General features: G+C 40.6%; 1 protein-coding gene across 3 annotated transcripts in view; it reads right to left on the reverse strand.

Moving 5' to 3' along the window:
- Positions 1 to 24,827, reverse strand: part of LOC121680978 (endoplasmic reticulum metallopeptidase 1) — a 91,647-nt gene that overhangs the window by 57,200 nt on the left and 9,620 nt on the right. For all 3 annotated transcript variants that reach the window (XM_042060577.1, XM_042060578.1, XM_042060576.1), the window contains exons 2-3: positions 15,679 to 15,983; positions 5,930 to 6,057 (exon numbers count right to left, since the gene is read on the reverse strand). In XM_042060577.1, coding sequence (XP_041916511.1) covers positions 5,930 to 6,057; positions 15,679 to 15,983 — 433 coding nt within the window. The remainder of the gene's footprint in view (positions 1 to 5,929; positions 6,058 to 15,678; positions 15,984 to 24,827) is intronic.

The raw sequence follows: 24,827 nt of genomic DNA on the forward strand, positions 1-24,827 counted from the left end.
GCATTTTCCCTTTTCAAGAAGGCATATCTATCGCTGTTTTAAATCTTTTCACCCATAGATATTAGAAAGTTAGGCATTGTCAGTCGAGTTCTATTAAGTGGCGTAAGCTACGTGAATGCAGCCGTCATATTGCCGAGGGCAAACACCTTACTGTCTATGGCAGGGGTGTCAAACTCATATTAGGTAGTGGGCCAGATTTGTTGGAATGAGACCTCGTGGGGGAGCCGTCATTGTCATGGTCATTATCATTTTTTTGCATGGGTATATCAGAGTTTTATTTGAAGATATCACTTATGAGCAAACAAGTACAAATAATGTGCTGCTGTCATATACTGCTCTCTCTTTCTTAAAAAATGCCCTACTTCCATGTAAGTTTTTCCATTTCTTCCTTCCTGAGGATGGTTTGTAGTGCTGGGTTATCAATTTATCATATCATATATATATTGCTTATACACATGCGGTCATATAGGTTTAGTCAGATTTTTTTCTTTCTTTTTTTTTTTTTTTCTTTTTCGCATGCCCAAATTTCCGTCAATGATTCCCGGGACACTGAAAGACCGGGGTACACGAAACTTGGTGGGCATGTAACCCCACATGGATAGCATGGAACCATCATTTTTCGTTTTGATCTGTAGCCCCCCCGCTGGACTGGCCCCCCCGAAAGGAGGGTCGGGCAGACACAGTTTTCTGTGAATATCTCGAAAACCGTAGGGTTTAGGAGGACCATTTTTTTTTTGTATGTTGATCTCAAGGGGCCATGTCAACCCATTCCCTAACCACTCATTTCATGTATAGTGCCACCTAGTTAAACACAAAAAAGTAAAAATGAGGTGTTGTAATTGAAGGTATCTGTGACCTAACATAGTCAAAACTGCACGAAATTGGAAGTGTAGGATCATTATGACACCCTCTGTATGCACGCCAAGTTTTGTGGAATTCCGTTCATGGGGGGCCACACAATAAATTAATTTATGTTACTATACACCAACTGGCCTGTAGGTGGCCGGAGACAGTTTTCTGTGAATATCTCGAAAACCGTAGGGCCTAGGAGGTCCACCTTTTTTATGTATATTGGTCTTAAGGGGGCATGTCAACCCATCACCACTTATTTCATGTATAGCGCCACCTAGTTAAAAATTAAAAAGCAAAAAATTAGGTGTTTTCATCACAATATCTCTGGCTGACAAGGTCAAAACCGCACGAAAAAAAGTGTAGGATCATTATGACTCCGAATGCATGCCAAGTTTTGTGTACTTTCGTTCATGGGGGGCCTTACAATAAAATAATTTGTGTGTACATTTAGTGACGTACACCAACAAGGATTCCCGGGACACTGAAAGACCGGGGTACACAAAACTTGGTGGGCATGTACCCCCACATGGATAGCATGGAACCATAATTTTTCGTTTTGATCTGTAGCCCCCCCACTGGACTGGACCCCCCGAAAGGAGGGTAGGGCAGACACAGTTCTCTGTGAATATCTTGAGAACTGTAGGGCCTAGGATGACCATTTTTTTCCGTATGTTTGCCTCCAGGGGTCATGTTAACCCATTTCATGTGCACACATGTGCACAAACAGATACACACACACACACACACACACACGTACGTACGTATACGTATGACACATACTCACACAGTAGACATATGTACGCTTGCATGCACAGGCACATACGCAGGCACATACGCAGGCACAGACACAAGCACGCACACATGCACACACACACACACACACACACTCACACTCACACTCACACACACATAACATAAACATAACACAAACAATCAAGAATTTCTCAGAATTATGAACAGGCAAGATGGAGGTGGGGTTGTATAAAATGAATTTTACATGTAAAATCTATGAACTAATCATGTTTTGGTACTTGTTGTCTAGCAGATACCAGTGAGAATTGAGTGTGGATAATGCAATTTAGTGAGACAGTTAGAATCATATAGGCCTTTCAGCGTGATTTCTTTTTGTGGAAAAAATGTGCTGGACTGGGCGGCGTCCATATTTTGTACCGCTCTGCGGTACATCTAGTTAGATTGATATTAGGAATCTGCTTGCACGCAAGACCTTATTAAACAGGGATTCAGGGATAAACAGGGAGGCATTTGACGAAGTAGTTACTGAGGAGTGGAAGTTGGACATTGCAAAACTAGCAGGCATCACAACAGACAATGCATCCAACAACCAAAAGGCCTTTAAAGTGATGGTTTGGAGTAATTTCACCCTAGGGTCCTTTGCACCATGACCCCGAGCCAAACACCCCCCCGGAACCTGTTTTGCCTTGGTCGAACCCTGGTCGAGTAGAGCTGTCAGAAACTAATGACTTTCTGCAGGCGCTAATGGAACCTATAGAGTATCTCGTAAATTACCCCACTAATAATGCCCTTCTACAGTAGTACAACTATGTTCTGTACTCATAAAATGAGGCATTGAAAAGTTTGTAAGTACACCAGGAGTTTATTTAATAACACTATCTACCACTGCGTCAACGTTACTTCTGTGATTTGGGAAAAGCCTGTAAAAGTCCTGCGCTACTCGGCCAGGGTTCGACCAAGGGAAAACAGGTTTAGGGAGGGTGTTTGGCTCGGGGTCATGGTGCAAAGGACCCTAGGGTGAAATTACTCTGAACCGTCGCTTTAAAGATGAGTATATGGATTCCTTGCTTTGGCGACAACCTGCACCTGGCGGTTAACAAAGCCACCAACATCTGCAGGGTATCTGCCTTCACCAGGTCATCAAAGCGGTCACGACAACTCAAAACAAAACAGAAACACCTTGGACTCCCAGAACACAATTTGATACACGATGCACCCACCCGTTGGAATTCCTTATATGATATGGTGGAGAGATTTTCAAGCTCTGTGTGCAGTACTGGCAGAGGACAGAAAAAAATGGCACCTGATGCCAAAAGACAATGACATCACAAACCTAGAAACATAAAAGAAGTCCTTGAGCCACTGAGTCCTTTTACAGATGCACTCAGTGGTAAGAAACACACTACACTCCTCTGTCTTACCGCTGTTATGGAAGATGCTCTCTTGTCTCAGTGATAAGGAGGATGACTCTCTACTGAAATGAAGTGAGTAGTAAGGGAAAACATCAACCAACGTTATGAGGATAGGGAGGTGCAGCTTCTGCTAAACACTGCCACCTACCTAGATCCAAGATTTAAGGACAGTTTTGTTGCTCTGGAGGATGGCGTGAAGCAAAGTCTCCTTGAGCAAGTGGGGAATGCCGATGATGGAGCTGGTACATCTGAAACCCCCATGGCAATAGGAGCGGAGAACTTGAGCCAAAGCAGGCCATCAAAAGTCAAAGACTGATTTGAAGCATCTGCTTTCAGCCATTTAAGGAGAGAAGAAGGGCAGTGATGACACATTTGGGGGGGTTGGGGGTTCCATGTTCCATATTCCATATGTGTTGTGCATGCATTACTTGAAAAGAACTAGCTCCAGTTATGTATGAACAGTGAAGGTAACGATCTCTTGTGAAAAACGTGAACTTGAAGTGAAAATTGAACAATATGAACTATGAATATTGAACAACTTGAAGCTACATCTATAAGTGTGAACATGCTTAACAAAATATGGGAACAAAACATGGGAACTAAACGTGCATTACGAATATAATCAGTGGGAGCCCTGCTTGTTTCCCTGCAACAAGAAGCTTCCATCTGGGGGTGATGGAAGACAGTGACACCCTCAGTGTGTTTGAAATGTTCAGTCGATTGCGCAATTTGTCTAGTTGCAGTCATTGCCGAAAACCCGGCCTCGCATAGATACGTGGTGGGAAACGTTTTCAGCGCTTTTACGGCTATCTCGGGATATTCTGCTTTGGTTTTGATCCAAAAACCCGCCAGAGAGGTTTCCTTATACACACTCTTAAGACCACCGTCATTTGCAATTTCGATCAACTGCTCTTCCTCCTGCGCTGACAAGTTAGGACTATTCGGGATATTGACAAATGGGTTGCGGACCCACTCATTGGTTTGCCGTGAATCTTTGAAGGATGGGAAGTAACGCTCAAACTCATTTGAGAGCGCAACAAGGTGATCGCACACCAGCTGCGAGAGAAAGGGCCCTGCCTCAGTCTCTCTCAAAACCCCCACTACTTTTTGGAACATATCAAATACCCGGTGCACTCGTCGTCCCTACAAATCAAGCTTGGCTTTAAATGCAGCGACTTTATCTGCCAGTTTAAAGACAGTCGTCATTCTCCCCTGGAGTGACCGGTTGAGGTCATTAAGCAACCCGAATATGTCACACAGGTAAGCGAGTTTTGACACCCAGTCCTCATCACTAAAATGTGCAGCTAATGGTGACTTTTTTTCTGTAAGAAATCTCTGCAGCGGCTCTCGCAACTCAAACACTCTGGCCCGTGACCTGCTAAAGATGCTTGTTTTTTGTTGCTCATTCTAGCAGTTTAGCTAACTTCGTGTGACACTACCGTTCGCCAAGAACTGATCAAGTGAAGTGAGCTGACCTGAGGCTGCGCAGCGCTGAAGGCAATATGTAAAAGTGTTGAAGGCGGGACAGACAGACGTAAGAAAATAGACCTTGCAAAATGCAAACATGCGTGCAATCAAACAACTGCATATAGGCCTACGCCATGTAAAAACCTGACATTATTGCGAATTAAATTTAGTTTAGTTTGCATGCATTTTTTTTTAAACTCATGTCGTAGGCTACGGCCCGGTTAGGAATGTCCTGCGGCCCAGTACCGGGCCGCGGCCCGGTGGTTGGGGACCGCTGCTCTATTGCACATGTTTTGTATGTCTTATGACATTTTTATTTTTTTCAAATATTTTAATAAAGAAGTTCATGTTTCAAGTTATATTGGAGACAGAGGGTGGGCATATAAGCTACTAATAAAGCAGGAGCCACAATAATAAGACTGGCTGTGTTCTCATGAACCGGAACTGTCAGTTTGGTTAGATAGCAGGGCTCCAGACCAAAATTTTAGAGTGTGCGACTGAATTTTACATCCAGTCGCACATGTGCGACCAGTAAATTTGCCTCCTTTTTTTTTTACATGTTAAACGTGGAAGTGGCACGTCAATGAATCCGGTATTTGTGTCAGGCCAATGAGTGTGAGAAGATGAGTGTGTGCGGTACGCAGTTTAAACACAATACACTAGTTAAACACAATCTTAGCCTTAAGCATAGAGTATGCCGTGACATGTTAATAAATGCAAAAGCCACTGCCGGTTGCTTTTAGAAGACAAGAGGCTTTAAATCAGATTCAGCTTGTCACAATAAAATGTGACACTGAATTTGAAACAGCGCATTGTAATATCTGCATCCATTATCAAAGTATTTATTAGTAATACAGTGGAAATTAGTAGAAATGTGAATATTTGGTTAGCATGTTGATTGCTATTGACGGTGTGTGCCCCTAAATTTTCTGGTTGTGCCCCTAAAATGTTCAATTGGGTGCCACTGTGCTCCTAGTGAAAAAAGTTAATCTGGAGCCATGGATAGGGCAAGGCTATTTAATTAACAATTGTCATGCATGAAGTTGAGATTAGAGATTAGTTTGAATAATGAAGTGTAACCTCTCTGAACTTCAAATATCAATTCAGCAAATTACTTTTATGATACAATGACATATTTGTACTGTTTTGGACACCCTGCTATGATGTGTTAATGATAGCTATTTGCAGCCAATATTGCCTATGTATTTTGGCTATAGCTTACTCTCCTGCTTAGTTTTTCACATAGGACGGCAGAATGTCCCATTCTTACAATAAAGGGATGTTAGCATTTATTTGCTTGCTGAATTGCATGCTGGTTGCATGTGATTGGTTTGTTTAAATTCACTTCAGCAGAGACGTCTCGCCCATTTCACAGTCCCCGTCTTGACGTAGCTTCCAGCTCTCCAAAATTCAGGCCCTCACAGTCTCACTAAATTTACACACACCTGCAGAACATTCTCCTCTGCCCCATTGAAGAGAAACACAACTCCATGCAGCAGTGGAGTGGACAGGTTAGCAAGGGAATGCAGCACCTCCAACATGACTGCACAGCTTACAGCATCATCACTTGCCCCTAAAACATACAAACACACAAAGTAAATTGTCAACAAACTAAAAATACATACACACAGCCACACTGTGAAAACATAAACATACCCACCCAGGAATGATATTTGAGTATGAAATAAACAGTATCCTTAGGGCCAGTATATTTAAGTTTTATTTTGTTTATCCAGACAATGTTAATATATTGGTTAATATAAAGGTGTTTTCGAACAATGGCCATGAAATTTCAAACCTCAAACCTCCTTCAGAGATGGGGAAGGAGAATTACAAGTCTATTAGCCCTATCGTGTGGTTGGCGCCACAAGGGATGCAAATGTCTTTGGAAGTTTGAGACCAACAGTTATCATTTTCTTGTTCTGTGCACACACTGCTTAAATAGTAAACATATTTGCAGTCATACAGCCTGTGAGAATGTTGATCACAAAATGAGATGTGACCAGGCTCATCTTGAGGCAGCTGAGTCTCTACTTGGCTAAACACCTTTAGGAATTTTAGTGAGTGTTGCTATTTTATTACAGTGCATGGAAAAATCCATCCATCTACCTAGCACTGTTTAGTACAGTGCATGCAAGTACTGTTATCCATAAGCTTCTTATTACAGTGCATGCAAATGCACTGTACTGCTATCTCTAGCCTTCATATTACAGTGAATGTAAATGGACTGTACTGTATCACTACGCTTCTTATTACACAAGGTAAAAATGACTCCGCAGCGTTTTTCTTTTAGGTATGCCATGATAATCCCACCCCCAGCACCTGACAAAACCGGTTCTTATTCCTAGATGCTAGACCAGCATAAAGTTGGTGCTGAGCTGGAACCTATTTTCCTGACCCAGAGCCAGGTTTATCTGTGTGGAAAACCAAAGAACTGGTTCAGGGTTTGTCACTGCAGTGTTTCCCATACATTGACTTACTTGTGGCGGCCCACCACAATATCAACATTGACCATGAAAGTGTTGTGAATCAGAATCATTTCTGTAAATGTACATACTGTGTTATGGTCATTTGTGATTTTGGTACCCATGTGTACCCTGTGTGTGTCTTTGGTCTGTATGCAGTGTATCCATTGTTTATCCTTGAATGATTAGAATTCAGTAGGCACTGTCTAGGGACCTTTTGGCTCATCCTCAGGTGTGACTCTCTATTGTATAGACTAGGGAGCAAGGATGGGGGGAGCAGACCTCCTATTGTCACCATTTGGCCATGAGCAAGTTGGGGTGTTAAAACAATATGTGGCCAGGCCTTTGAAGCTTAATTAAAGAATAATAAAGCTGACCAGGCCTGATGACACAACAACAAGAGACCACATCCCCACACCTTTATATTGCATACTAGAGGTCACTCCTTCTCTTTGTGTGTAACTTATAAGGTTAAGATTTGTTTCTGTATAGTTAGAGAATCCTGGTGAAACCCATGATGGGGTGACACAAACATGCATCTCTCCCTTGAGGGGCACTGGCCCCTCATTGAAAAGAATAAAAGCCTGGATCCTGATATTCCATCGTCCTGACTGAGTCTTAAGATAAATATGGCAGTAAAAACATCAACCACCACACAATGATTTTCCAGGTTGTACTAAATTGTGCTTAAATCTGGTTAGCATCATAACCACGCTGCGCTAATTTGTTAAAAACTGTTGCATTCAAGTTAATTCTGCAAACCTACCACCACAAATAGAATTTAATTATGTGGGAAACACTGCACTGACTCCAAACCAGCAATGGAAGTGTGTTGGTGGAAAAGGGATATGGGTCTCTCTCCATTCAAATAGGAACTATTACTATTGATACAAGGCACCTTCCATCCATCCACCTCTCCATCAATCGACATCAATCCATTCATCCATTTATCTATCAACATCTAGCTGTCCATCGGTCATCCATTCATCCATCTACCTAGCAACCAGCATAGCAACCAAAATGATTATCATAGCAACTAGCATAGCACCCTAGCAACATCCTAGCAACCATTTCAATTATCCTTGCAACCAGCATATCAATTACTATATTTAGCATAGCAACCACCAAGTTCACTCTAACAACAACCTAGCAATCGTCTCAATTACCTTAACAACTGCCTAGCAACCAATACCACAATGCCAACATAGCAACAGTAAGAGCAACAAACATGATTACTGTAGCAACCAGCATAGCAACCACTTTAATTAGCATAGCAACCACCATGTCTACCCTAGCAACACTCCAGACTAAATCTAAAACCTTATATTGTAGTTGCCTAGGGATGCACCGCTACCGGCATCGGGTCGATACTGCTGTGAAAAAAAAATCTCTGATGCTGCACACCAATACCACTTTATTACACTAGCCACGTTTACATGGACATTTTTTGTATCAATCCGATTGAAATTAATCTGATTAAAGATTCCAACCGACCGGTTTATATGAGCACTAAATAATCTGTGTTTACATGGAACAAGCATGTAATCATTTAGAAGCTCCTAGTTGCCTTGGAAAACCCATTTGTTTACATAAATTGACCAAGCTAATATCACAGTGCTTCATCTGAGAAGATGTAAAACGAAAGAGTAGTAGATGTAAAGAGGGATTCTAAACTCGCATGTTTCACGCATTTTGGGATAAACAAGACCTTTGTCAACATCAACAGGTGTTAGCATAATCTTAGTCTTAAGTCTTAAATAGGGCTGGGACGGTAACCGCATTACCACGGTTATGTGAAACCTACCTCGTCACCGTCATCACCGCAAAAAAATTAAACATTGGCCTGCGCCTGTGTGTACATAGTGTGTAATGTTGTGATGTTTGAGACAAAACTTCAAAACCTATCATCAAAAGAACTGGCAACAATCGTAAGATTTTTCTATTCTCTCGGTTCAAACTCGATTTAGACAAAGACGTTAGACTTGAAAGCTGTGAAACTTGCTAAAAAAGGAGTCATATATGTTTACTCCATGAAAGTTGAAACAGAATTAAAAAATATATTCTAGTTTGTTAAGAATTTAACTTAACAGCGACATGAAGCCTAGGGCCTAACTTTGTTACAACCTGACGCAGCCATTAAAATGTGCGGTAGCCTACTGTTGTAACAATAGCATAAGCATCATGAATGTAACACTTCTAAAATCGTGATAGCCTTGTTGATAAATTGCTTATTTCTTTCATGTCCGAAACATTTGGTCCAGTGCTTTTTGAAGTTGCTGTGGCTGTCTAAAGTTGGCTGTGATAGCGGCATAAAATTCATAATCCATAACTTACAATCAGATTTTCTTTTTTTTTTTTTTTGGGGGGGGGGGGGATTAATTAGCAAGACTTATGGATCTGAGTTGAATCTACAACATATTATCATTGCACAAATGGTTCACCGTTGAATCTATAGTTCACCTAACCTATACAAGTGGAATACACTTTGTTGAGTGTACGTGCTAACCCCGTGGACATCTCAGTAGATAAATGTAATAGATCAGTCTAATTTGTAATTTGAATGCATACATTTTGTAAATTTGATTGAGAAATAGCCCATGTTATTAGATAAATTTAATTTGTAATTTGATTGCTTACATTCAGCTGCAGTTTGTGAACAACAGATGCAATTGCAACTTTATTCAATAGTTTAAACTATGCATAGTCTCCTTCACTAACTGCTGGTTGCAAGCTTCCATCTTTTTCTCTCTCACTCACTCAATCATTCCATAAAGGAGCCACAGCACTTTTAAAAGGGTCTCTACAGCAAAGAGTATAGAAGTTACTTCTATACTCTTTGTCTACAGTTTGCGGACAGTGTAAAATAGTCTTAATTAATAATCAGCGTTTCCACTAGATTTTTTTTTTTTTAAAGTGGTGGCAGGCCATCCCCCCCACCCCAAGGTTACAAGGCTACAGTATGAGAAAACTGGGGGTCGGGGGTGTCACTCCCGGGATTTTTTTTTTTTTATTCTAGTTGCTAATCACACCATTTAGCCTAACGTGACTTGAGAGGGACAGGATTCAGGAACTAAAGACAGGCCCATCTTCTATCTGACTCACGTCACATTAACCCATGCATTAAACCACATGTCACTGCTTGAACATACCGACGTTGACAATAGAGAAAACGCTTAGCTTACTTTGTTTATGACAGAAATTAAGTTTTGTGCCAACATGTTGTAGAAACACAACCCACAACACTGCCTTTATTTGATGCAAATCTCCTTTACTTTCTTTGGTTAGGCTATAGTCCGCGATTCACATTACTAGGCTAGTGCATACAAAATGTTTTTGGCCAAGTTTTGCTTTAATCCAATTTACCTTCGTTACTACCAGTCGTTGCTTTTTTACTGTGTCGAATTGCAATTGAGTGCGCATCTAAGGTTGCCAACCATCCTGAATGAACCACCCGGGACATCCGTATTTTGGGTGATTTTGATTTGTCCCGTCAGGGACAGCTCCAGTCCCAAATTTTAACCACAGCCTCATCAACCTTCTCAAGTTGTCAATGGCCAATAGTAGGCTACTGTAAACGCACCTGGAACAAAGGGTCCAGTCTCGCCGCTTCCACCACGCACATCTCGCACTGTGCAGAGCACCAAGGGACAGAGGGGGTACCAAAATTTAGCCAGAGTAGCTTTACTGCAAACTGCTTTTCACTCTTCACTCATGCAATGTCAAAATGCACCAACAGCATCTTACATAAGGATGATACTTTTTGGGTCCTCTCTCAGTCTTTATTATGCAGCAGATCTAACTTGAACGTTATGCTACACGTTTTAATTGGGAGCGCGTCTGTGAGCGCACAAGATGGAGGCAGGTTCCAGCTGGCTTGTCATTGTTGATAATTGATTTCTCCTTTTAAAAGGAAATCATGAGGACAACAAAAACAACGCTAGGAGATTTCAGAGTTATCCAGTTCCCACCACTGACCATTTGGACTGTAATAGAATATGAAGAGTGGTTTTTGCTTTTGTGTAATGGAATTGGTGAGTCTTCAAGTCTTCAATAATTTGTTTCCCTTAAAACTAAGCATATACATGAAGCACATGATATGCCAAAACACATTCCTCTCAGATAGCTAGGTGGCTACCAGGTTAATAATTCACTTTTAATTGCAAACAGAATATCTAGCTAGCATCATGTAATTACATTCTTCTATTTACATAGCACTGAAAGTGTCCCTCATTTGGGGTTGAGGAAGTTGGCAACCCTATACGCATCTAATGTAACAGCGGTGTCTCCGTGGAGACATCCACTCTCCATGTTTCATTTTTGCTGTTGTTGCGAGCAAGCTATTAGGCTACGATATGGGAAATACTTTCAATCCGATCAGCACTAGAATTGAACGGGTTTTCCTTAGCCTGTGCTACACCTTTCCAGTTGTGCAAAAAAATTAGTTTTTGCGATGTTGACAAACATGCGTAGTATGGAAGCTCTTTATAGCTGCCACTAACGTCTATAAAAACAACATATTTACGGAATAAAACTAGACAGGTACCTCAGATTAGCATTGCTGTTTATTGTTAAACTGCAATTTTCAGCAGCCAGCGGAGGGCATTTGGCCTACTATGCGTCCGGACAATATTGTGCGTCTCCCCTTAATTACCATTAATACAATATATAATATGTGAAGTGAAACTGGACGGGCCATAATAACCTCTGACTAGGTTTAGGCTACTTATTATTAAATTGCAATGTGAGCGACAGCCAGCAGGGGAGGATACGTCGGCAGGATTATTTAAAAAGCAGTATTGGCCCCAGCCTGCACCATACGCCGGCGACCCGGGTTCGTTTCCCGCCCCGTGGTCCTTTCCGGATCCCACCCCGACTCTCTCTCCCACTCACTTCCTGTCATTCTCTACTGTCTAAAGTAGAGACAGCACTAGCCATAGCGGAGCATATGGGCATAAAAGGCCAAAAAAAATATACTTAAAAAAACAAAAAAACAAAGTGGTATTAATTTAAACCGTGGCGGGCTGCCATGCTAAAATAAACGTAGAGGAAACACTGAATAGATTATTTGTTTAATTGAAATGTGGAGACAGGGTCAGTAATGAGGCTTGTTTTACAAGAAAAGTTGTCTATTTTTGGTTAGGTTCAAATTATTAATTGAATTTGATACTAATTATAATTTATTTTTAGGCTTATTGTAACAACCAGGGCAGAAAATAAAATAAAACCTGTGTTCCAAGCCTAATATAAATATTGGTATTGGTACTCGATATTGGCGAGCACACAAATGCAAATACCCATACTCGTACTCGACGGTATCGGTGCATCCCTTTTGTCTATAGCTCAATATTGTCTGCAGCGCAATGTCTGCGCGGGGACAGAATGCAGAAAACGTGTACATTTTGGTAGAATATTGCTGTTGTGCGTATACACCAGGCCTCTGATTTATTCTGCCATCAAACTAAGAAAAGAGGATTTGAACACACCCTAAATGTTCCTAAAACATGCGCTTCAGGCCTACCCTGGAAATCGAGAGTTCTCACGAGAGCACAATGGAATTGTCTCTGCGAGACACTCTGGCAATGAACAATGATGCACGTTACTTTTACCCCACATTCCTGGGAACCAGCTAAACTGATGAAGACAGCGCTGCAACGTTGGAGGACAGTACACATTGGTCGTAGTGTTATCCGATTGCGTCGAAGTCCGAAATCATTCAGAGTAAACATGGTCTAGTGCAGGGGTGGGGAAACTTTTTGGCTCAAGGGCCACGTTGGGTTTTGAAAATTGGCCGGCGGGCCGATTTCTTTTAAAATATTAATTGCTTAAAAATACTGCTAATTTTATGCTGTTTAACAAATGTATAAATTGTGCACTGTCGCTTTCAGACAGTCGCTTTAATTCACGTTTATTTCTCAATGATCTTCTGCCTGCTCCGCTATGGCTAGTGCTGTACCTACGGCTGGGCCCTCTCACAGTTTTTAAATGGTCAGTAGTGGAAACTACTGTTGCCTTCATGATTTCCTTTTAAAAGTTTCTTATAAGAAGGAGATATCAATTATCAAAAATGACAAGCCAGCTCTCTCCCCCTCTCGTGAGTGCAGACGCGTTCCCAATTAAATGGATCGCATAATGCTCATGTTAGATCTGCTGCAAAGGAGATAACTTAGTTTAACATGATGTTATCTCTATTTAACATGATGTTTTGACATTGATATTGTAAACGTTCTCTAAGGAGAGTGAAAAGCAGTTTGCAGTAAAGCTAACCAACGTCGTCTCTATCGCAGGAAAAAAATAGCGAGCAGCCTGATAACCAAATGAAATGCTCGGCGGGCCGGATGAAAGTGCTTGGCGGGCCGGATGCGGCCTGCGGGCCGTAGTTTGCCCACCCCTGGTATAGTGTTATCCAATTGCTTGCAGTGAGATTTTTAAATGCATGCTTGTTGCCACCCCTTGAGTCGGGCCATTACATTGTTCGTGGCCAGACCCTTAATCTTTCTAGATTACCAGGGTCTATATTTTCCAGGCTACTTCAGGCCAAGCAAGTCATCAAAATAGGGCTTTTTGACTTAAAATACAGAAAAACACAGATGTTAGGGTGGGTCTTACCAAAAAATAGACCAAAATGTGTAGCCTTCCTCTAATTCACATTGTAAAGGAGTTGTCTGCAGACTGAATTATCACTACATTAGGGCAGGGGTGGGCAAACATTTTTGCTCAAGGGTCACAATGGGTTTTGAAAATTGGCCGGCAGGCTCCCAGCTAATAGGCTAACTGAAATAAAACCATGCCAATCTCTATGTATTGTGAAGGGTATGTAATTATGTGGGGCTATTTTAATTCCAAAGGCCAAGGGAACTTTATTAGGATGCATAGTATCCTGGATCCATGAAATAACTAGCCTTTAAAAATAAAAATCTGCCTGCCTCTATGGGAATTTAACATAGGCGTTTACTTATGCACCCTATATTTTAATGAAGAACATTTATCTATTTACGATACATTATTCATTCACAAAGAAAATTGGTGTTCTTAAAGGTTGGATTTTTCCTCATTTCATTTTAAGTTAAGGTATTAGGATCAATTTCCAAAAGAGGATTTTTTATTCCTCTTTTTAGTCAACTTTAGCATGTGTTCCAAAACTTCTGGAGGGCACTGTATGTATATATATATATATATATAATATAAGATGACTGTTTTTATTTCATTCTGTTTCTGTACTGTCCCCGTCCATGTATATGTGTTTAGAGATAAGAGGGAATATTATGATTTTGCAATGTTTCACTATTCTGCATTGGAGCATCCCCAACATTAACTATCCCATGGCAAGACATTACATGGAACATCATAGTAGTGACCCGTCCACCTTACAGGCCTGTGGGATTGATCACATTCCACTGACCTTGAGGAAAGGTGATAGACAAAGACAGTTAAATCAGAAAGAAACCTTCTGGATTTATAAATTGCAGGCCACTAAATATCCGGGCCTAAATGAGGACCTTGACTTCAGAGTCTTTATTTGAATTTTTGCTTGTTTGTGTTTTTTTGTTTTGTTTTTTTGTTTGTGTTTGTTTTGGGTTCACTCTCTACATATTAGTTTTTAATTTGACAATAATGTGTCTGAATGTTGACTTTTCTGTATGCATGGTTGTATATACGACATTTATTTCTCACAGGGATGTAAGGATGACACCTGCTGGTGGTTGCTGGTGGTTGACTTATTATTTAAAAAAAACTCTCCTTTCCTGTTGAGAACGGTTTGACTCCCTGATGAAGGCTTGTTTGCCGAAACGCGTCAGAGTTTTTTTAAAGGTTTAAATGTAACCAAGCCAACAAAATAAAGGCTTTTTAACCTTTGACAATTGAGAGTGCCTTGGAATCCCCTGTTTTTCTCTCATCTACATTTTCCCATCCAAAGAGCACCTCAAACAAACAAATTTGAGTCCAGGAAGCACCCCTAGACAGACATTTTTTATTTCCTTGTCTAGTTAGAGCAGCTGGTGGATCTTTAGGGGAAGTCATGCTGCTTCTCCTTTGATGCGCATCATGGTAAATACAAATTTGTTCCTGATTTTTTCTCTCTACCATTGGTCTGACTTGGTCTTCAAAATTACTATCATGATGCAGAACCTACTGTGTTATGCTTTATATATATATATATATATATATTTTTTTTTTTTTTTTTTTTTTTTTAATAATTTTTAGGATAAGAAAAGTGTCACTGATAGTCTTAAACAGGCAAAAATATACAAAGAATGCACAGGCAAATGTGAAAACAATTCATGCTTTCACAAATTAAGCATTTTAATGATTTTCACTTATGTACTACCTGAGTATTTATATACAGTGGGTACCACTTGGAATTGCCCGGTTTCACGTGTGATTCTCACAGGACCTAACGCGTGAATCACACGTTTTTTATTTATATTTCCCCAGTGAAGCTGCAATGACCCAAACAACCACAAGTAATACATTGTAAGTTGTACGTTATAAGTTGTAATACATTATAAGTTGTAATACGTTGTACGTTATGGTTTGTAATACATTTCCGCTGCTGCGTGAATCACGGAAAGTGTGAATGAAGTGGCCACTTCTAAATGGCACCCACTGTAAATTAATAAATTACATGATTATTTCCATAAACACTGAATGTAAGCTATGACAGCAAAACAGAAATTCTAGTATGAAGAACATATAGATTATGCAAAATCTACTGCCAGTCTGCACTGTACCTGGGCTGTTAGCCACAGAGTCAAAATGACAGTTGGCCAACATGAGGTGCTGTGCGCCATTCTTAGGCTCCAATTTGACAGCAATGTTCGTGACCTTGTCATAGTAGCTGGTGAAGCCACCCAAGAAGTCGATGCTGAAGGAGCCAGTGGGCCGTTGCACATCCACAGTAATGGCATGGGGCCCAGCCATGCTCTCCTCCCGGATGTGCTCGATCTCAGCCAGCAGGTAACCCACAGTCATGACCTCATTCTCCACACTTCCCACTGGTCGAGGACCCACACTGGTGATGCTTTCCAGGTGTTTTCTGCCACGAGGACATGCATAGGCAGTTAAGTGACACATGAACAATGACATACCATCACATCTACAAAATTAACATCAAACCCCTGATTTAACAATAAAAATAGAGCCTGATACCTGATTTTATAATCTAATAATCAATGCAATAACAACTCTCCGTTAAAGCGACACTCCACCATTTGGGGAAATACACTCATTTTCCACCTCCCCTCAAGTTAAACTGTTGAGTTTTCCCTTGCTGTTACTGTCAGACTCCGAGAACGGCTAGATGAACTGGGGATAGGTAAAACTCAATTGTTTAACTCAAGGGGAGGTGGTAAATGAGTGTATTTCCCCCAATGGTAGAATATCCCTTTAAGTGTCTCTGGGATGATTATCCTAGCTCAGGGCCCGATCATGACAGTCAAAAGCGCATCGTCACTCGTCAAAAGCTTATTCAAATATAGTAGGGTGTCCAGTCCACATTGGGAGGGTTTTCTTCGAGTGCATGGCGCATCAAGGTGTTCCTAGGTTTTTTTAATCAGTCATGGGTGTGTTTGGGGCGTAACATCATTTAAACCAATGAGAATGACATCTGTCAATCCCCTTTAACGGCGCAAAGCGCGATGTCAAATAAATGCATCGGTATTTTGACATTCAACGGCGCATTTGAAGGAGGCTGCTTGCGAGACCGTATGGAATAGTCATTCCACTAAAACCATACTTTACTAAAACCTAGCATAGCCTTCACGCATTTGCACTTCTCTATTATTTGAACTCATTGGCAAAGTGAAACTAACTTCACCATGGTGTGAGTCAACGACAAGACATGCAGTTTCACTATTGACTGAAAATGGGTTACCATCGAAAACATAGGCTGGAAAAAGCAAAATCTACCCTGATATTGCTCAAATGACTGAATAAAAAAAAAACATTTATCCTGCAGAGGAGTTGCTTATATCTCGTGACAGTGCGTCTTAAGCTGTGCTCCATACGGGTCTCTCGCCTCTTCCCTAATCACTTTTAACCGTCATTACCAATTTGCAAATGATGGTGAATAACTACTCATCATGAGATGTACAGTATTTCGTAATATCTTTATTCTAATTATGTTTCCCATTGTAATCGTGCAATTTGTAATGTTCTGCATGGATGTGCGCTGGTGTGCGTTCATGGATGATAGAAGGATGGTGCGTTATGCACCCGCCAATATGACTGTTGACAATGCGCTCTTAAAATAACAAACAACTCACCATAGACCTCTGACCAGGTGTACAATAGCGATTTTTAGACAATGCGCTAAGCCACTCCCTAAGTTGTTAATTGCCACACCCCTGGGCGCATCGTTTAAAAATGAAACGTGCAAAATAAGGAATTAAACTTCGCGCCGGGTGGAAAACGAGTTTTACGCCATGCGCCAGTGTGCAAAATACAGCCCTCAGTTTCTTTAATACGGCACTGCACTGAAAGGAAGGGGTGAAATCCTACAGTGCCCAGGTTTGGCAGAAAGTATATGAGCAAAAGTACATGGACACCCAAATATTTCTGTCAGATGTGACAATAGACCAGTTAATTCCAAAATTATTTATAAAATGATCTCTCACACAAATTTGACTAACTGAATGTCTGACTAATTTAGAATTTGTCCCATCCCACATCAAATCCTATCCCGCTATTAATAGTTTTAAGTCAGATTTAAAGACTTTGGGTCACAGGTCTTTATGCTGACTTTTTTTCAAAAACCTAGGAGCACAGACAAAAGTTGGGTCAGTTTGGTTCCTAAAATAAGTACATACATAAGTAAGTATAATTTAAGTACATATGTACTAGGGGTGGGCGATATGGACAAAAAAATATATCGATATTTTTTTGTGATTTTGATGATAACGATAATTAGTCAATATCCTTTAAAAAATTGTTTTTGTTAAAGTCTGAGTTACTTTACAGCTCATTATTTATGAATAGCATCATTACAATAATAACCAATAACCTAACCTGTGACTTTTTAACCAAATCAACTAATGCATTGCCACTCTATGACACATTTCCAATTCTGCCCCCACTTGTGTGTGTGGCAATGACATGGTCTAGCTGAAGTTCCTTTCAAACCTTTACATAGGATTCACTGTAAAACTAAGCAGACCAACAGAGTACATCTCAGTTATTTCCTTCGATGTTTTGTTTAAGAGCAATCATGTAGGCTAGCATTCCAAGTTACAGAATAGAAACTAATGCGTTAGCTTATGGCTAATGTATATGAGAAATCCCATGGAGATGCTAACGGTTAGCATAATCGGTTTACGTAGATATTTAGAGCGAACTTCAGTCCATTTACAAAAGAGTTACATGAGAATAGTTCTTTGTTTAACCCTTAGAACCCTAAGCTGTTTTTAGGGCATTTTCACTACCTTTATTCATAAGGATTTATTCTGGTCATTGTAAGTGCCACACACACATATTATATATTGTTTTTTTTTTCAGGAGAGTCGAGGCTATCCAGATCTGCCATCATTTCATGTATTAATACTAGCATTGATTTTATTTTGATTTTTAAAGAATTAAAATATAAAAAGTGTATCATAAAAATTCTTATATTTCGACATGTATCTCACCACAGCAAGCTCACAGCTCTACATGCATTTCATGTGTGTGTAGGGCAGACTGTCCTGAATCGGGCAATATAATTGCCATGTTGGAGGGATACTCTGGGGCTGAGCAATTTACAGAAATATGTGCTGTGTGATTTACGGAAATAAATGCCATTTTTTATTTAGTGATGAAAAATGACCTTTCTGCGCTCCATATCTGTGACACGAACTGATCTGACCTGACTTGATCCGAGGTTGCGTGTTTGCATACGCAGGCACGCAGGCTGTCATAATAATTCTCAACTTTTTACTGCATTGCCATGAACAAAGTAAAGGCAAAAAAGGTGTTTATTTGTTGAAGAAATTGGGATGCAATGTGAGCCTTGAATTGGATGCCATGCAGGAATTTGCTAGGATCTCAAAACCGGAATATGAACATGCTTTGCCATAGAGAAACACATGATAGTGTTGGATTATAAACATGCTTTGCCACAAGAACAGACAAAAACGTGGGGTAAGTCCAGCTATATGAAGTTATTATTTTGCTGTCACTACAGCTGTTTTATAACCCAGAAGGATGTACTTGGTATCAAATGATAGCTCTTGAGTCTCCTCTTTCATCTGACATGCGTGGCATATCTATGCGATCACGGGTCCGTGAGTAATTCAAACGAGAGTAATGAGTGTGTAGTTGGTTTGTGTACATGACGTTATTATTTTGCAGTCACTTCGTCTGTTTTTATAAGCCAGAAGGATCGATAAACATGGTACCAATGGATAGCCCTGTGCCCCCTCTTTCATCTGATATGCTTGCCATATCGATGCGATCACGGGTTCGCGAGTAATTCAAACGAGAGTAATGAGTGCACAGGTGAACACACATCAATCATACTTGATCGTACAGACAAGTGTGTAGTCTCTTTGGAAAGCCCCACTTCTGCTCTGTCATGCAATAAAGGTTTCATCTCGCTGCGATGAACAGTTCCGGAGCAATGTAACAGAGAAGAAAGGGTGTGTTTTTTGACGCACTTTGCGTCAATCGGGTTCTAAGGGTTAAAACTGACTATTAAAATACTCAAAGGCTAAATGTTTTCTCTCCATATAATACCGCGTAGAAAAAAACGTGTCTGTGCAAAACGTATGTCTCTACAACAAGTTTTTACTGCATTGCCATGAACAAAGTAAAGACAAATGGAGTGTTTCTTTGTCATACAAATTGGGATGCAATGTGAGCCTTGAATTGGATGCCATGCAGGAATTTGCTAGGATCTCAAAACCGGATTATGAACATGCTTTGCCAAAGAGAAACACATGATAGCGTTGGATTATAAACATGCTTTGCCACAAAAACATGGGGTAAGTTGAGCTAAGCTTATATGAAGTTATTATTTTGCTGTCACTTCATCGGTTTTATAACCCAGAAGGATGTACTCAAATGATGGTATCAATAATAGCTCTGTGTCTCCTCTTTCATCTGACATGCATGGCATAAGTTTATCTATCCCATCACGGGTTCGCGAGAAATTCAAACGAGAGTAAAGGGTGTGCAGCATGGTTTTTGTACATGACGTTATTATTTTGCACTCACTTTGTTTATACAACCCAGAAGGATCGATATACTTGGTACCAATGGAAAGCCCTGTGTCTCCTCTTTCATCTAATCTGCTTGCCATGTATGCGATCACGAGTAATTCAAACGAGAGTAATGGGTGCGCAGGTGAACGCAGAGAAGTATAGACTGTATATATGATGCAATTTGATTTAATTTTCATACTTGATCGTACAAGTACAAGTGCATAGTCTCGTTGGAAAGCCCCACTTCTGCTCTGTCACGCAATGAAGGTGTCATCTCGCTGCGATGAATAGTTCCGGAGCAATGTAACAGAAGAAAAGGTGTGTTTTTTGACGCACTTTGCGTCAATCGGGTTCTAAGGGTTAAAGTAAAAATAAAATTGGTATGCAAAGGTTGCAATGTTAGAGGAAGGTTCCCTAAAGGTTGCAACGTTTAGGCAACGTTAGGGGAACGTTTCCTAAAGGTTCCCAAAGGTTGCAACTTCCCATGGGAACCAAAACCTAACCAAAATCTAACCTTCAGGGAACGTTCTGGAACCATAAATTGTTAGCTGGGGCTTTATTTCTTCATTCAGAGCTAATGACAGTCAGTGAGCCTTTGCATAAAGAAATAGGCTATACATTTGATGCACAACTCCTAGCCTATATAATTAGTGTTTCCCCTACAATGTATTCAGCAGCGGCGCAGCACCGCTCCTAGGGTTGGGCATCGTTTGGGTTTTATCCAATACCGCTGCTAAATCAATACTTTTTATTTATTTATGATTTTACCTTGTGTTTTATGTTTTCTGACACGCAGTAGTTGGGCTGATTACGGAGTTTCTTATTTGGCCTGATTGGGGTTTGATGGGCTACTGCCAGTTTTCGAATCAATCTCGGCAGACGGATTTCATACAGTGTGTGGCCCGATACTTCGGGAACGAACAATGATCAGTACCGCGGCTGTTGGCGGCAAAAATGAAACGTTTAGCGGCAGCCGGACACTAAACGTACATGGCCCAATTCTGTAAAGTGACTGTCGGCCCATTACATGTGGAAGAGCCACGAGCAGAGCAACTGTTCAGTTTGAAACCAGGACGGCGCGAAACTGTCTCGTTTTGGACACTGCCTGTGGTAAGTAACATGCAATTTTACCTTTACCTGTTATTGCATGTAAATCATTATGAATGTACGTAGGCTTATTATTGCAGACAAAGTTTAATTAGCAAGTAGCATAACAAGAATGGGTGTTTCAATCTAACCCCCTTGACGATGACGAAGCTAGCGGTAACGTTAACGTTATGATTTCTTAGCCTACTTTGTTGGCCTAATTACCGTTAACGTCAGTGTTGGTGGTTAGTCAAAAACGTTCAGTGCTGTAACGTTAGCTATACTTGCATAATGATGTGGTTTTCAGAAGAAAAGTGTGATCTAATCATAGAAATAGCTTAATTAACCAGTATTGCATGACTTAGAATATAGCGATTGGTAATCGTTATCTATCCAACTTCAGGCACTAGGCAGGCAGGACTGAGACTGTATGCCTATACAAGAGAGTGTGTGAGAGAGAGAGAGAGAGATGGTAGCAGGGTGGGTCCTGTCCTGGTCATGTAAAGCTCATCAACACATATACTTCCATTAACCTAACGTTACTGTGACTTTTTTTAAATGTACACCTCAGAATCCAGGCCACACTGACCAGAGACCTGCCCTTCTTTGGATGAAGAAGGCTACATACATTTGTGAACCATTTCTTGTGTTGGAAAAACAGGAGACCTGAAGAGCTCTTGGTAAGTTGTACATTGATTTAATAGAATAAGTAATACGTTTTTGTTTAGATGAGCCAAATCATAGCAATCAGCTTTCATCTAGGCCTGTGTTTTGTGATGTGTCATTTTTAGATGCTTTTGGTTTGCCTCATCCATTATGTCAGCAAAGAACAGGAGTGGGCAGGAAACATGCGCTGTTGAAAACATGGCCAACCAGCTGGAGCACCCACAAGGCTCTTGTGAAGGAAGTCCACAAGCCTTTGTGCTTCAGGTCTGTATGTGTTGACAAATATGTCTTGCTCTTGGTGATGGTCATTGGTAATATATTAGCATTTAACAATGACACAATGTCTTGTTTGCCCAAAATAACTACCAGGGAGGTGTTACCAAGACAGCTGCAGAGTGGCAAGACTGGGCTTTAGTAATATTTTGTCAGACAGTAAAGGATAAATAGTTTAATGATTTTTTTTCTTTTCTTTTGAAATGACATGCTGTCCATGCATCTCAAATTGAAGGATGGATGGAAAGAACTCTTTGATCAACCCCCAAAAAGAGCTGAGGTGGCTATCAGTAAGTATATTTGAGTGGACAAACAGAACTTCTCTGACAGATGACATGTTGAAATCTTGCTTTAGACCTCATAATGATCTTATAATATTCTTTTATACCTAAATGCAGTTTGGAGACACCCCCGGCTGGTAGTGCTGCTGAAACTGGTGGAGGCAACAATGAAGCGGCAACAGAAAAAGAAGGCAGGTGGCAAAGGTTGCTGCTATTGAAAAATACTTTGAAAGTGAGTGTGTGTGCATGTATGTAGCTGGGTAGGTCATGGTACATGGTACAAAAATACAGAATTTAAAGCACTAGCACAACACTTAACTCACAACCCATAACTACTGACAATGGAATTACTCTTTTAGAGTGAGTGAGGGAGAGAGACCGAATATTTCTGTAAATGTTTAATGTTAATTTAGAATAATTTATTTCTTTGAATCATTATACAGTTTTAAAATGTTAAATTGTCGATTGTTGTAGATAAAAGTAGCTTGTATATTTTAACTGGTTTAATTTCTAAAGTGTATATATGTAAAAGCTTGTATAATTTTTAAATGTTTGTTTTATTTGCAAGGTTGTGTTTGTTAAACTTGTTAATAAATGTAGCTTGTGTTTTTAATTACTAGTTCTGGATTTGTGTTTATTTTCAAGTACTTTTGGTAGTTAATGGGCCACATGTGGCCCGGGGACCCAGCCGACATTCAGCCAACACTCAGTCAGATCAGTTTTATAGTGTGTGGGCCAGTACAGGCCCAGAGGCCCAGCCGACACTCAGCCAACACTCAGTTATATTGTGTGTGGGCCAGACCTGGGTCAACAGAATGCATGACAGTCATTTCACAGTGTGTGGGCCACACCTGGGCCAACAGAAACAATAAGAGTCATTTCACAATGTGTGGGCCAACAGAAACAATGAGAGTCATTTTACAGTGTGTGGGCCACATCTGGGCCAGAGGAAATTCTTTGTGTCAGTTATCAGTGACTGGGCCATTGTTGGGCCGGAGGCCCAGGCAGAACTGGGCCAACACTCACAAAACCCTGAGGCAAGGTAGTGGGCCAGAGGTGGGCCGGTCAAATTTTGCTATCTGGGCTTCAGACTAATCCTTGTCTTGCTTTTTAAAGCCATATTAAGCCAGTCGAAATTGGTGGCGAGGCCGCCTAACAGGAAGTGTATATCTACGGCAATCTTTGGTTGCTAGACATGAAACTTGCTGTAACTTATGCCCATATGTCTGATGTAACAGCATTGAGTTGCCATGGCAACTCCAACTTGGCTGCTTGGCCCCCTCATTGCTGCTTGCAGCTAAGCTATGTTTTTACCGCTGTCTCGCTATCCGGCAAAAGATTCTTTCCGGCTCCCATTGAACACATGTAAACAAAACGTCAATTATGTGCTCAAACTAACGCCGCTGACTTATGAAAACAACCATTCCACTTTGATACGAAACTACATAATTGTACAACATTTATACAACAAAAATCACAGAATTTGGATCAAGTAATGTGGAGAAATCTTATGCAAAGTGTCAACCCATTGCCCAAATTTATGGCCGACTAATGGCGAATGTCAGAGTAATGACATTGAAAAAGGTACCTTCATGATACACTTCAATTTATAAAGGAACGAAGTATAAAAAGAAAAACACAATTTATCAGATGGACTACCCAAATAATTTGTAACAAAATACAACATTTATTCGAGGGCACATCTATTCCCAGAACTATAATGGGTGTTAAATATTCCACAACCACTAGATGGCAGCATGACACAGCACATAAAGTACACATACGTGTCGCTGCGACCTGAAGGATGGCGTGGTTGAATATGAAGAGTTCAGATGCAAAACCCTCTAAATCCGTCTGACCACATTTCTTTTAAATGAGCATTTAAAATCCGGTTCCTATAGGTTTTTGCATAGAAATCGATATTTCAGACCAGGAAGAGAGTGTTATTTGATGTGTTTTGAAGTTAAATTATTTGATTAACGTATACTATGTGAGGAGAGCATTCACTCACCATCTTTATCTAATTTTTGACATAGGTGGCATTTAGAGGCTTTTGCATCTGAACCCTTCATATCCACTTCTCCTGCACTTCGGGTCTAATAGCGGGTGAATTGTATGACCACCAGATGACGCCATTTCACTGCACCTCGGGCCTAATAGCTGCTGTAACTTCGTTTAAGTAATAAGCCTCGAGGAGCCGACGGTTACACTTGTTTTAGGGGCGTTGTTAGCCACGCTGCGCAAGCCGGGTAGGCTACAGAAGAAGCCAATAGGCTACAGTCGCGTGTGTTTGTGGTGATTTATTCCATGTATTAACAAAATAATAATGTAACATTAAAGAAATAGCCTACATAGATAAAAAAAAACGAAATAATTACACCAAAAAAGTAAAGAAGCTTT

Source organism: Alosa sapidissima, chromosome 13 (assembly GCF_018492685.1).
Source record: "Alosa sapidissima isolate fAloSap1 chromosome 13, fAloSap1.pri, whole genome shotgun sequence".
Classification (NCBI taxonomy): Eukaryota; Metazoa; Chordata; class Actinopteri; order Clupeiformes; family Clupeidae; genus Alosa; species Alosa sapidissima.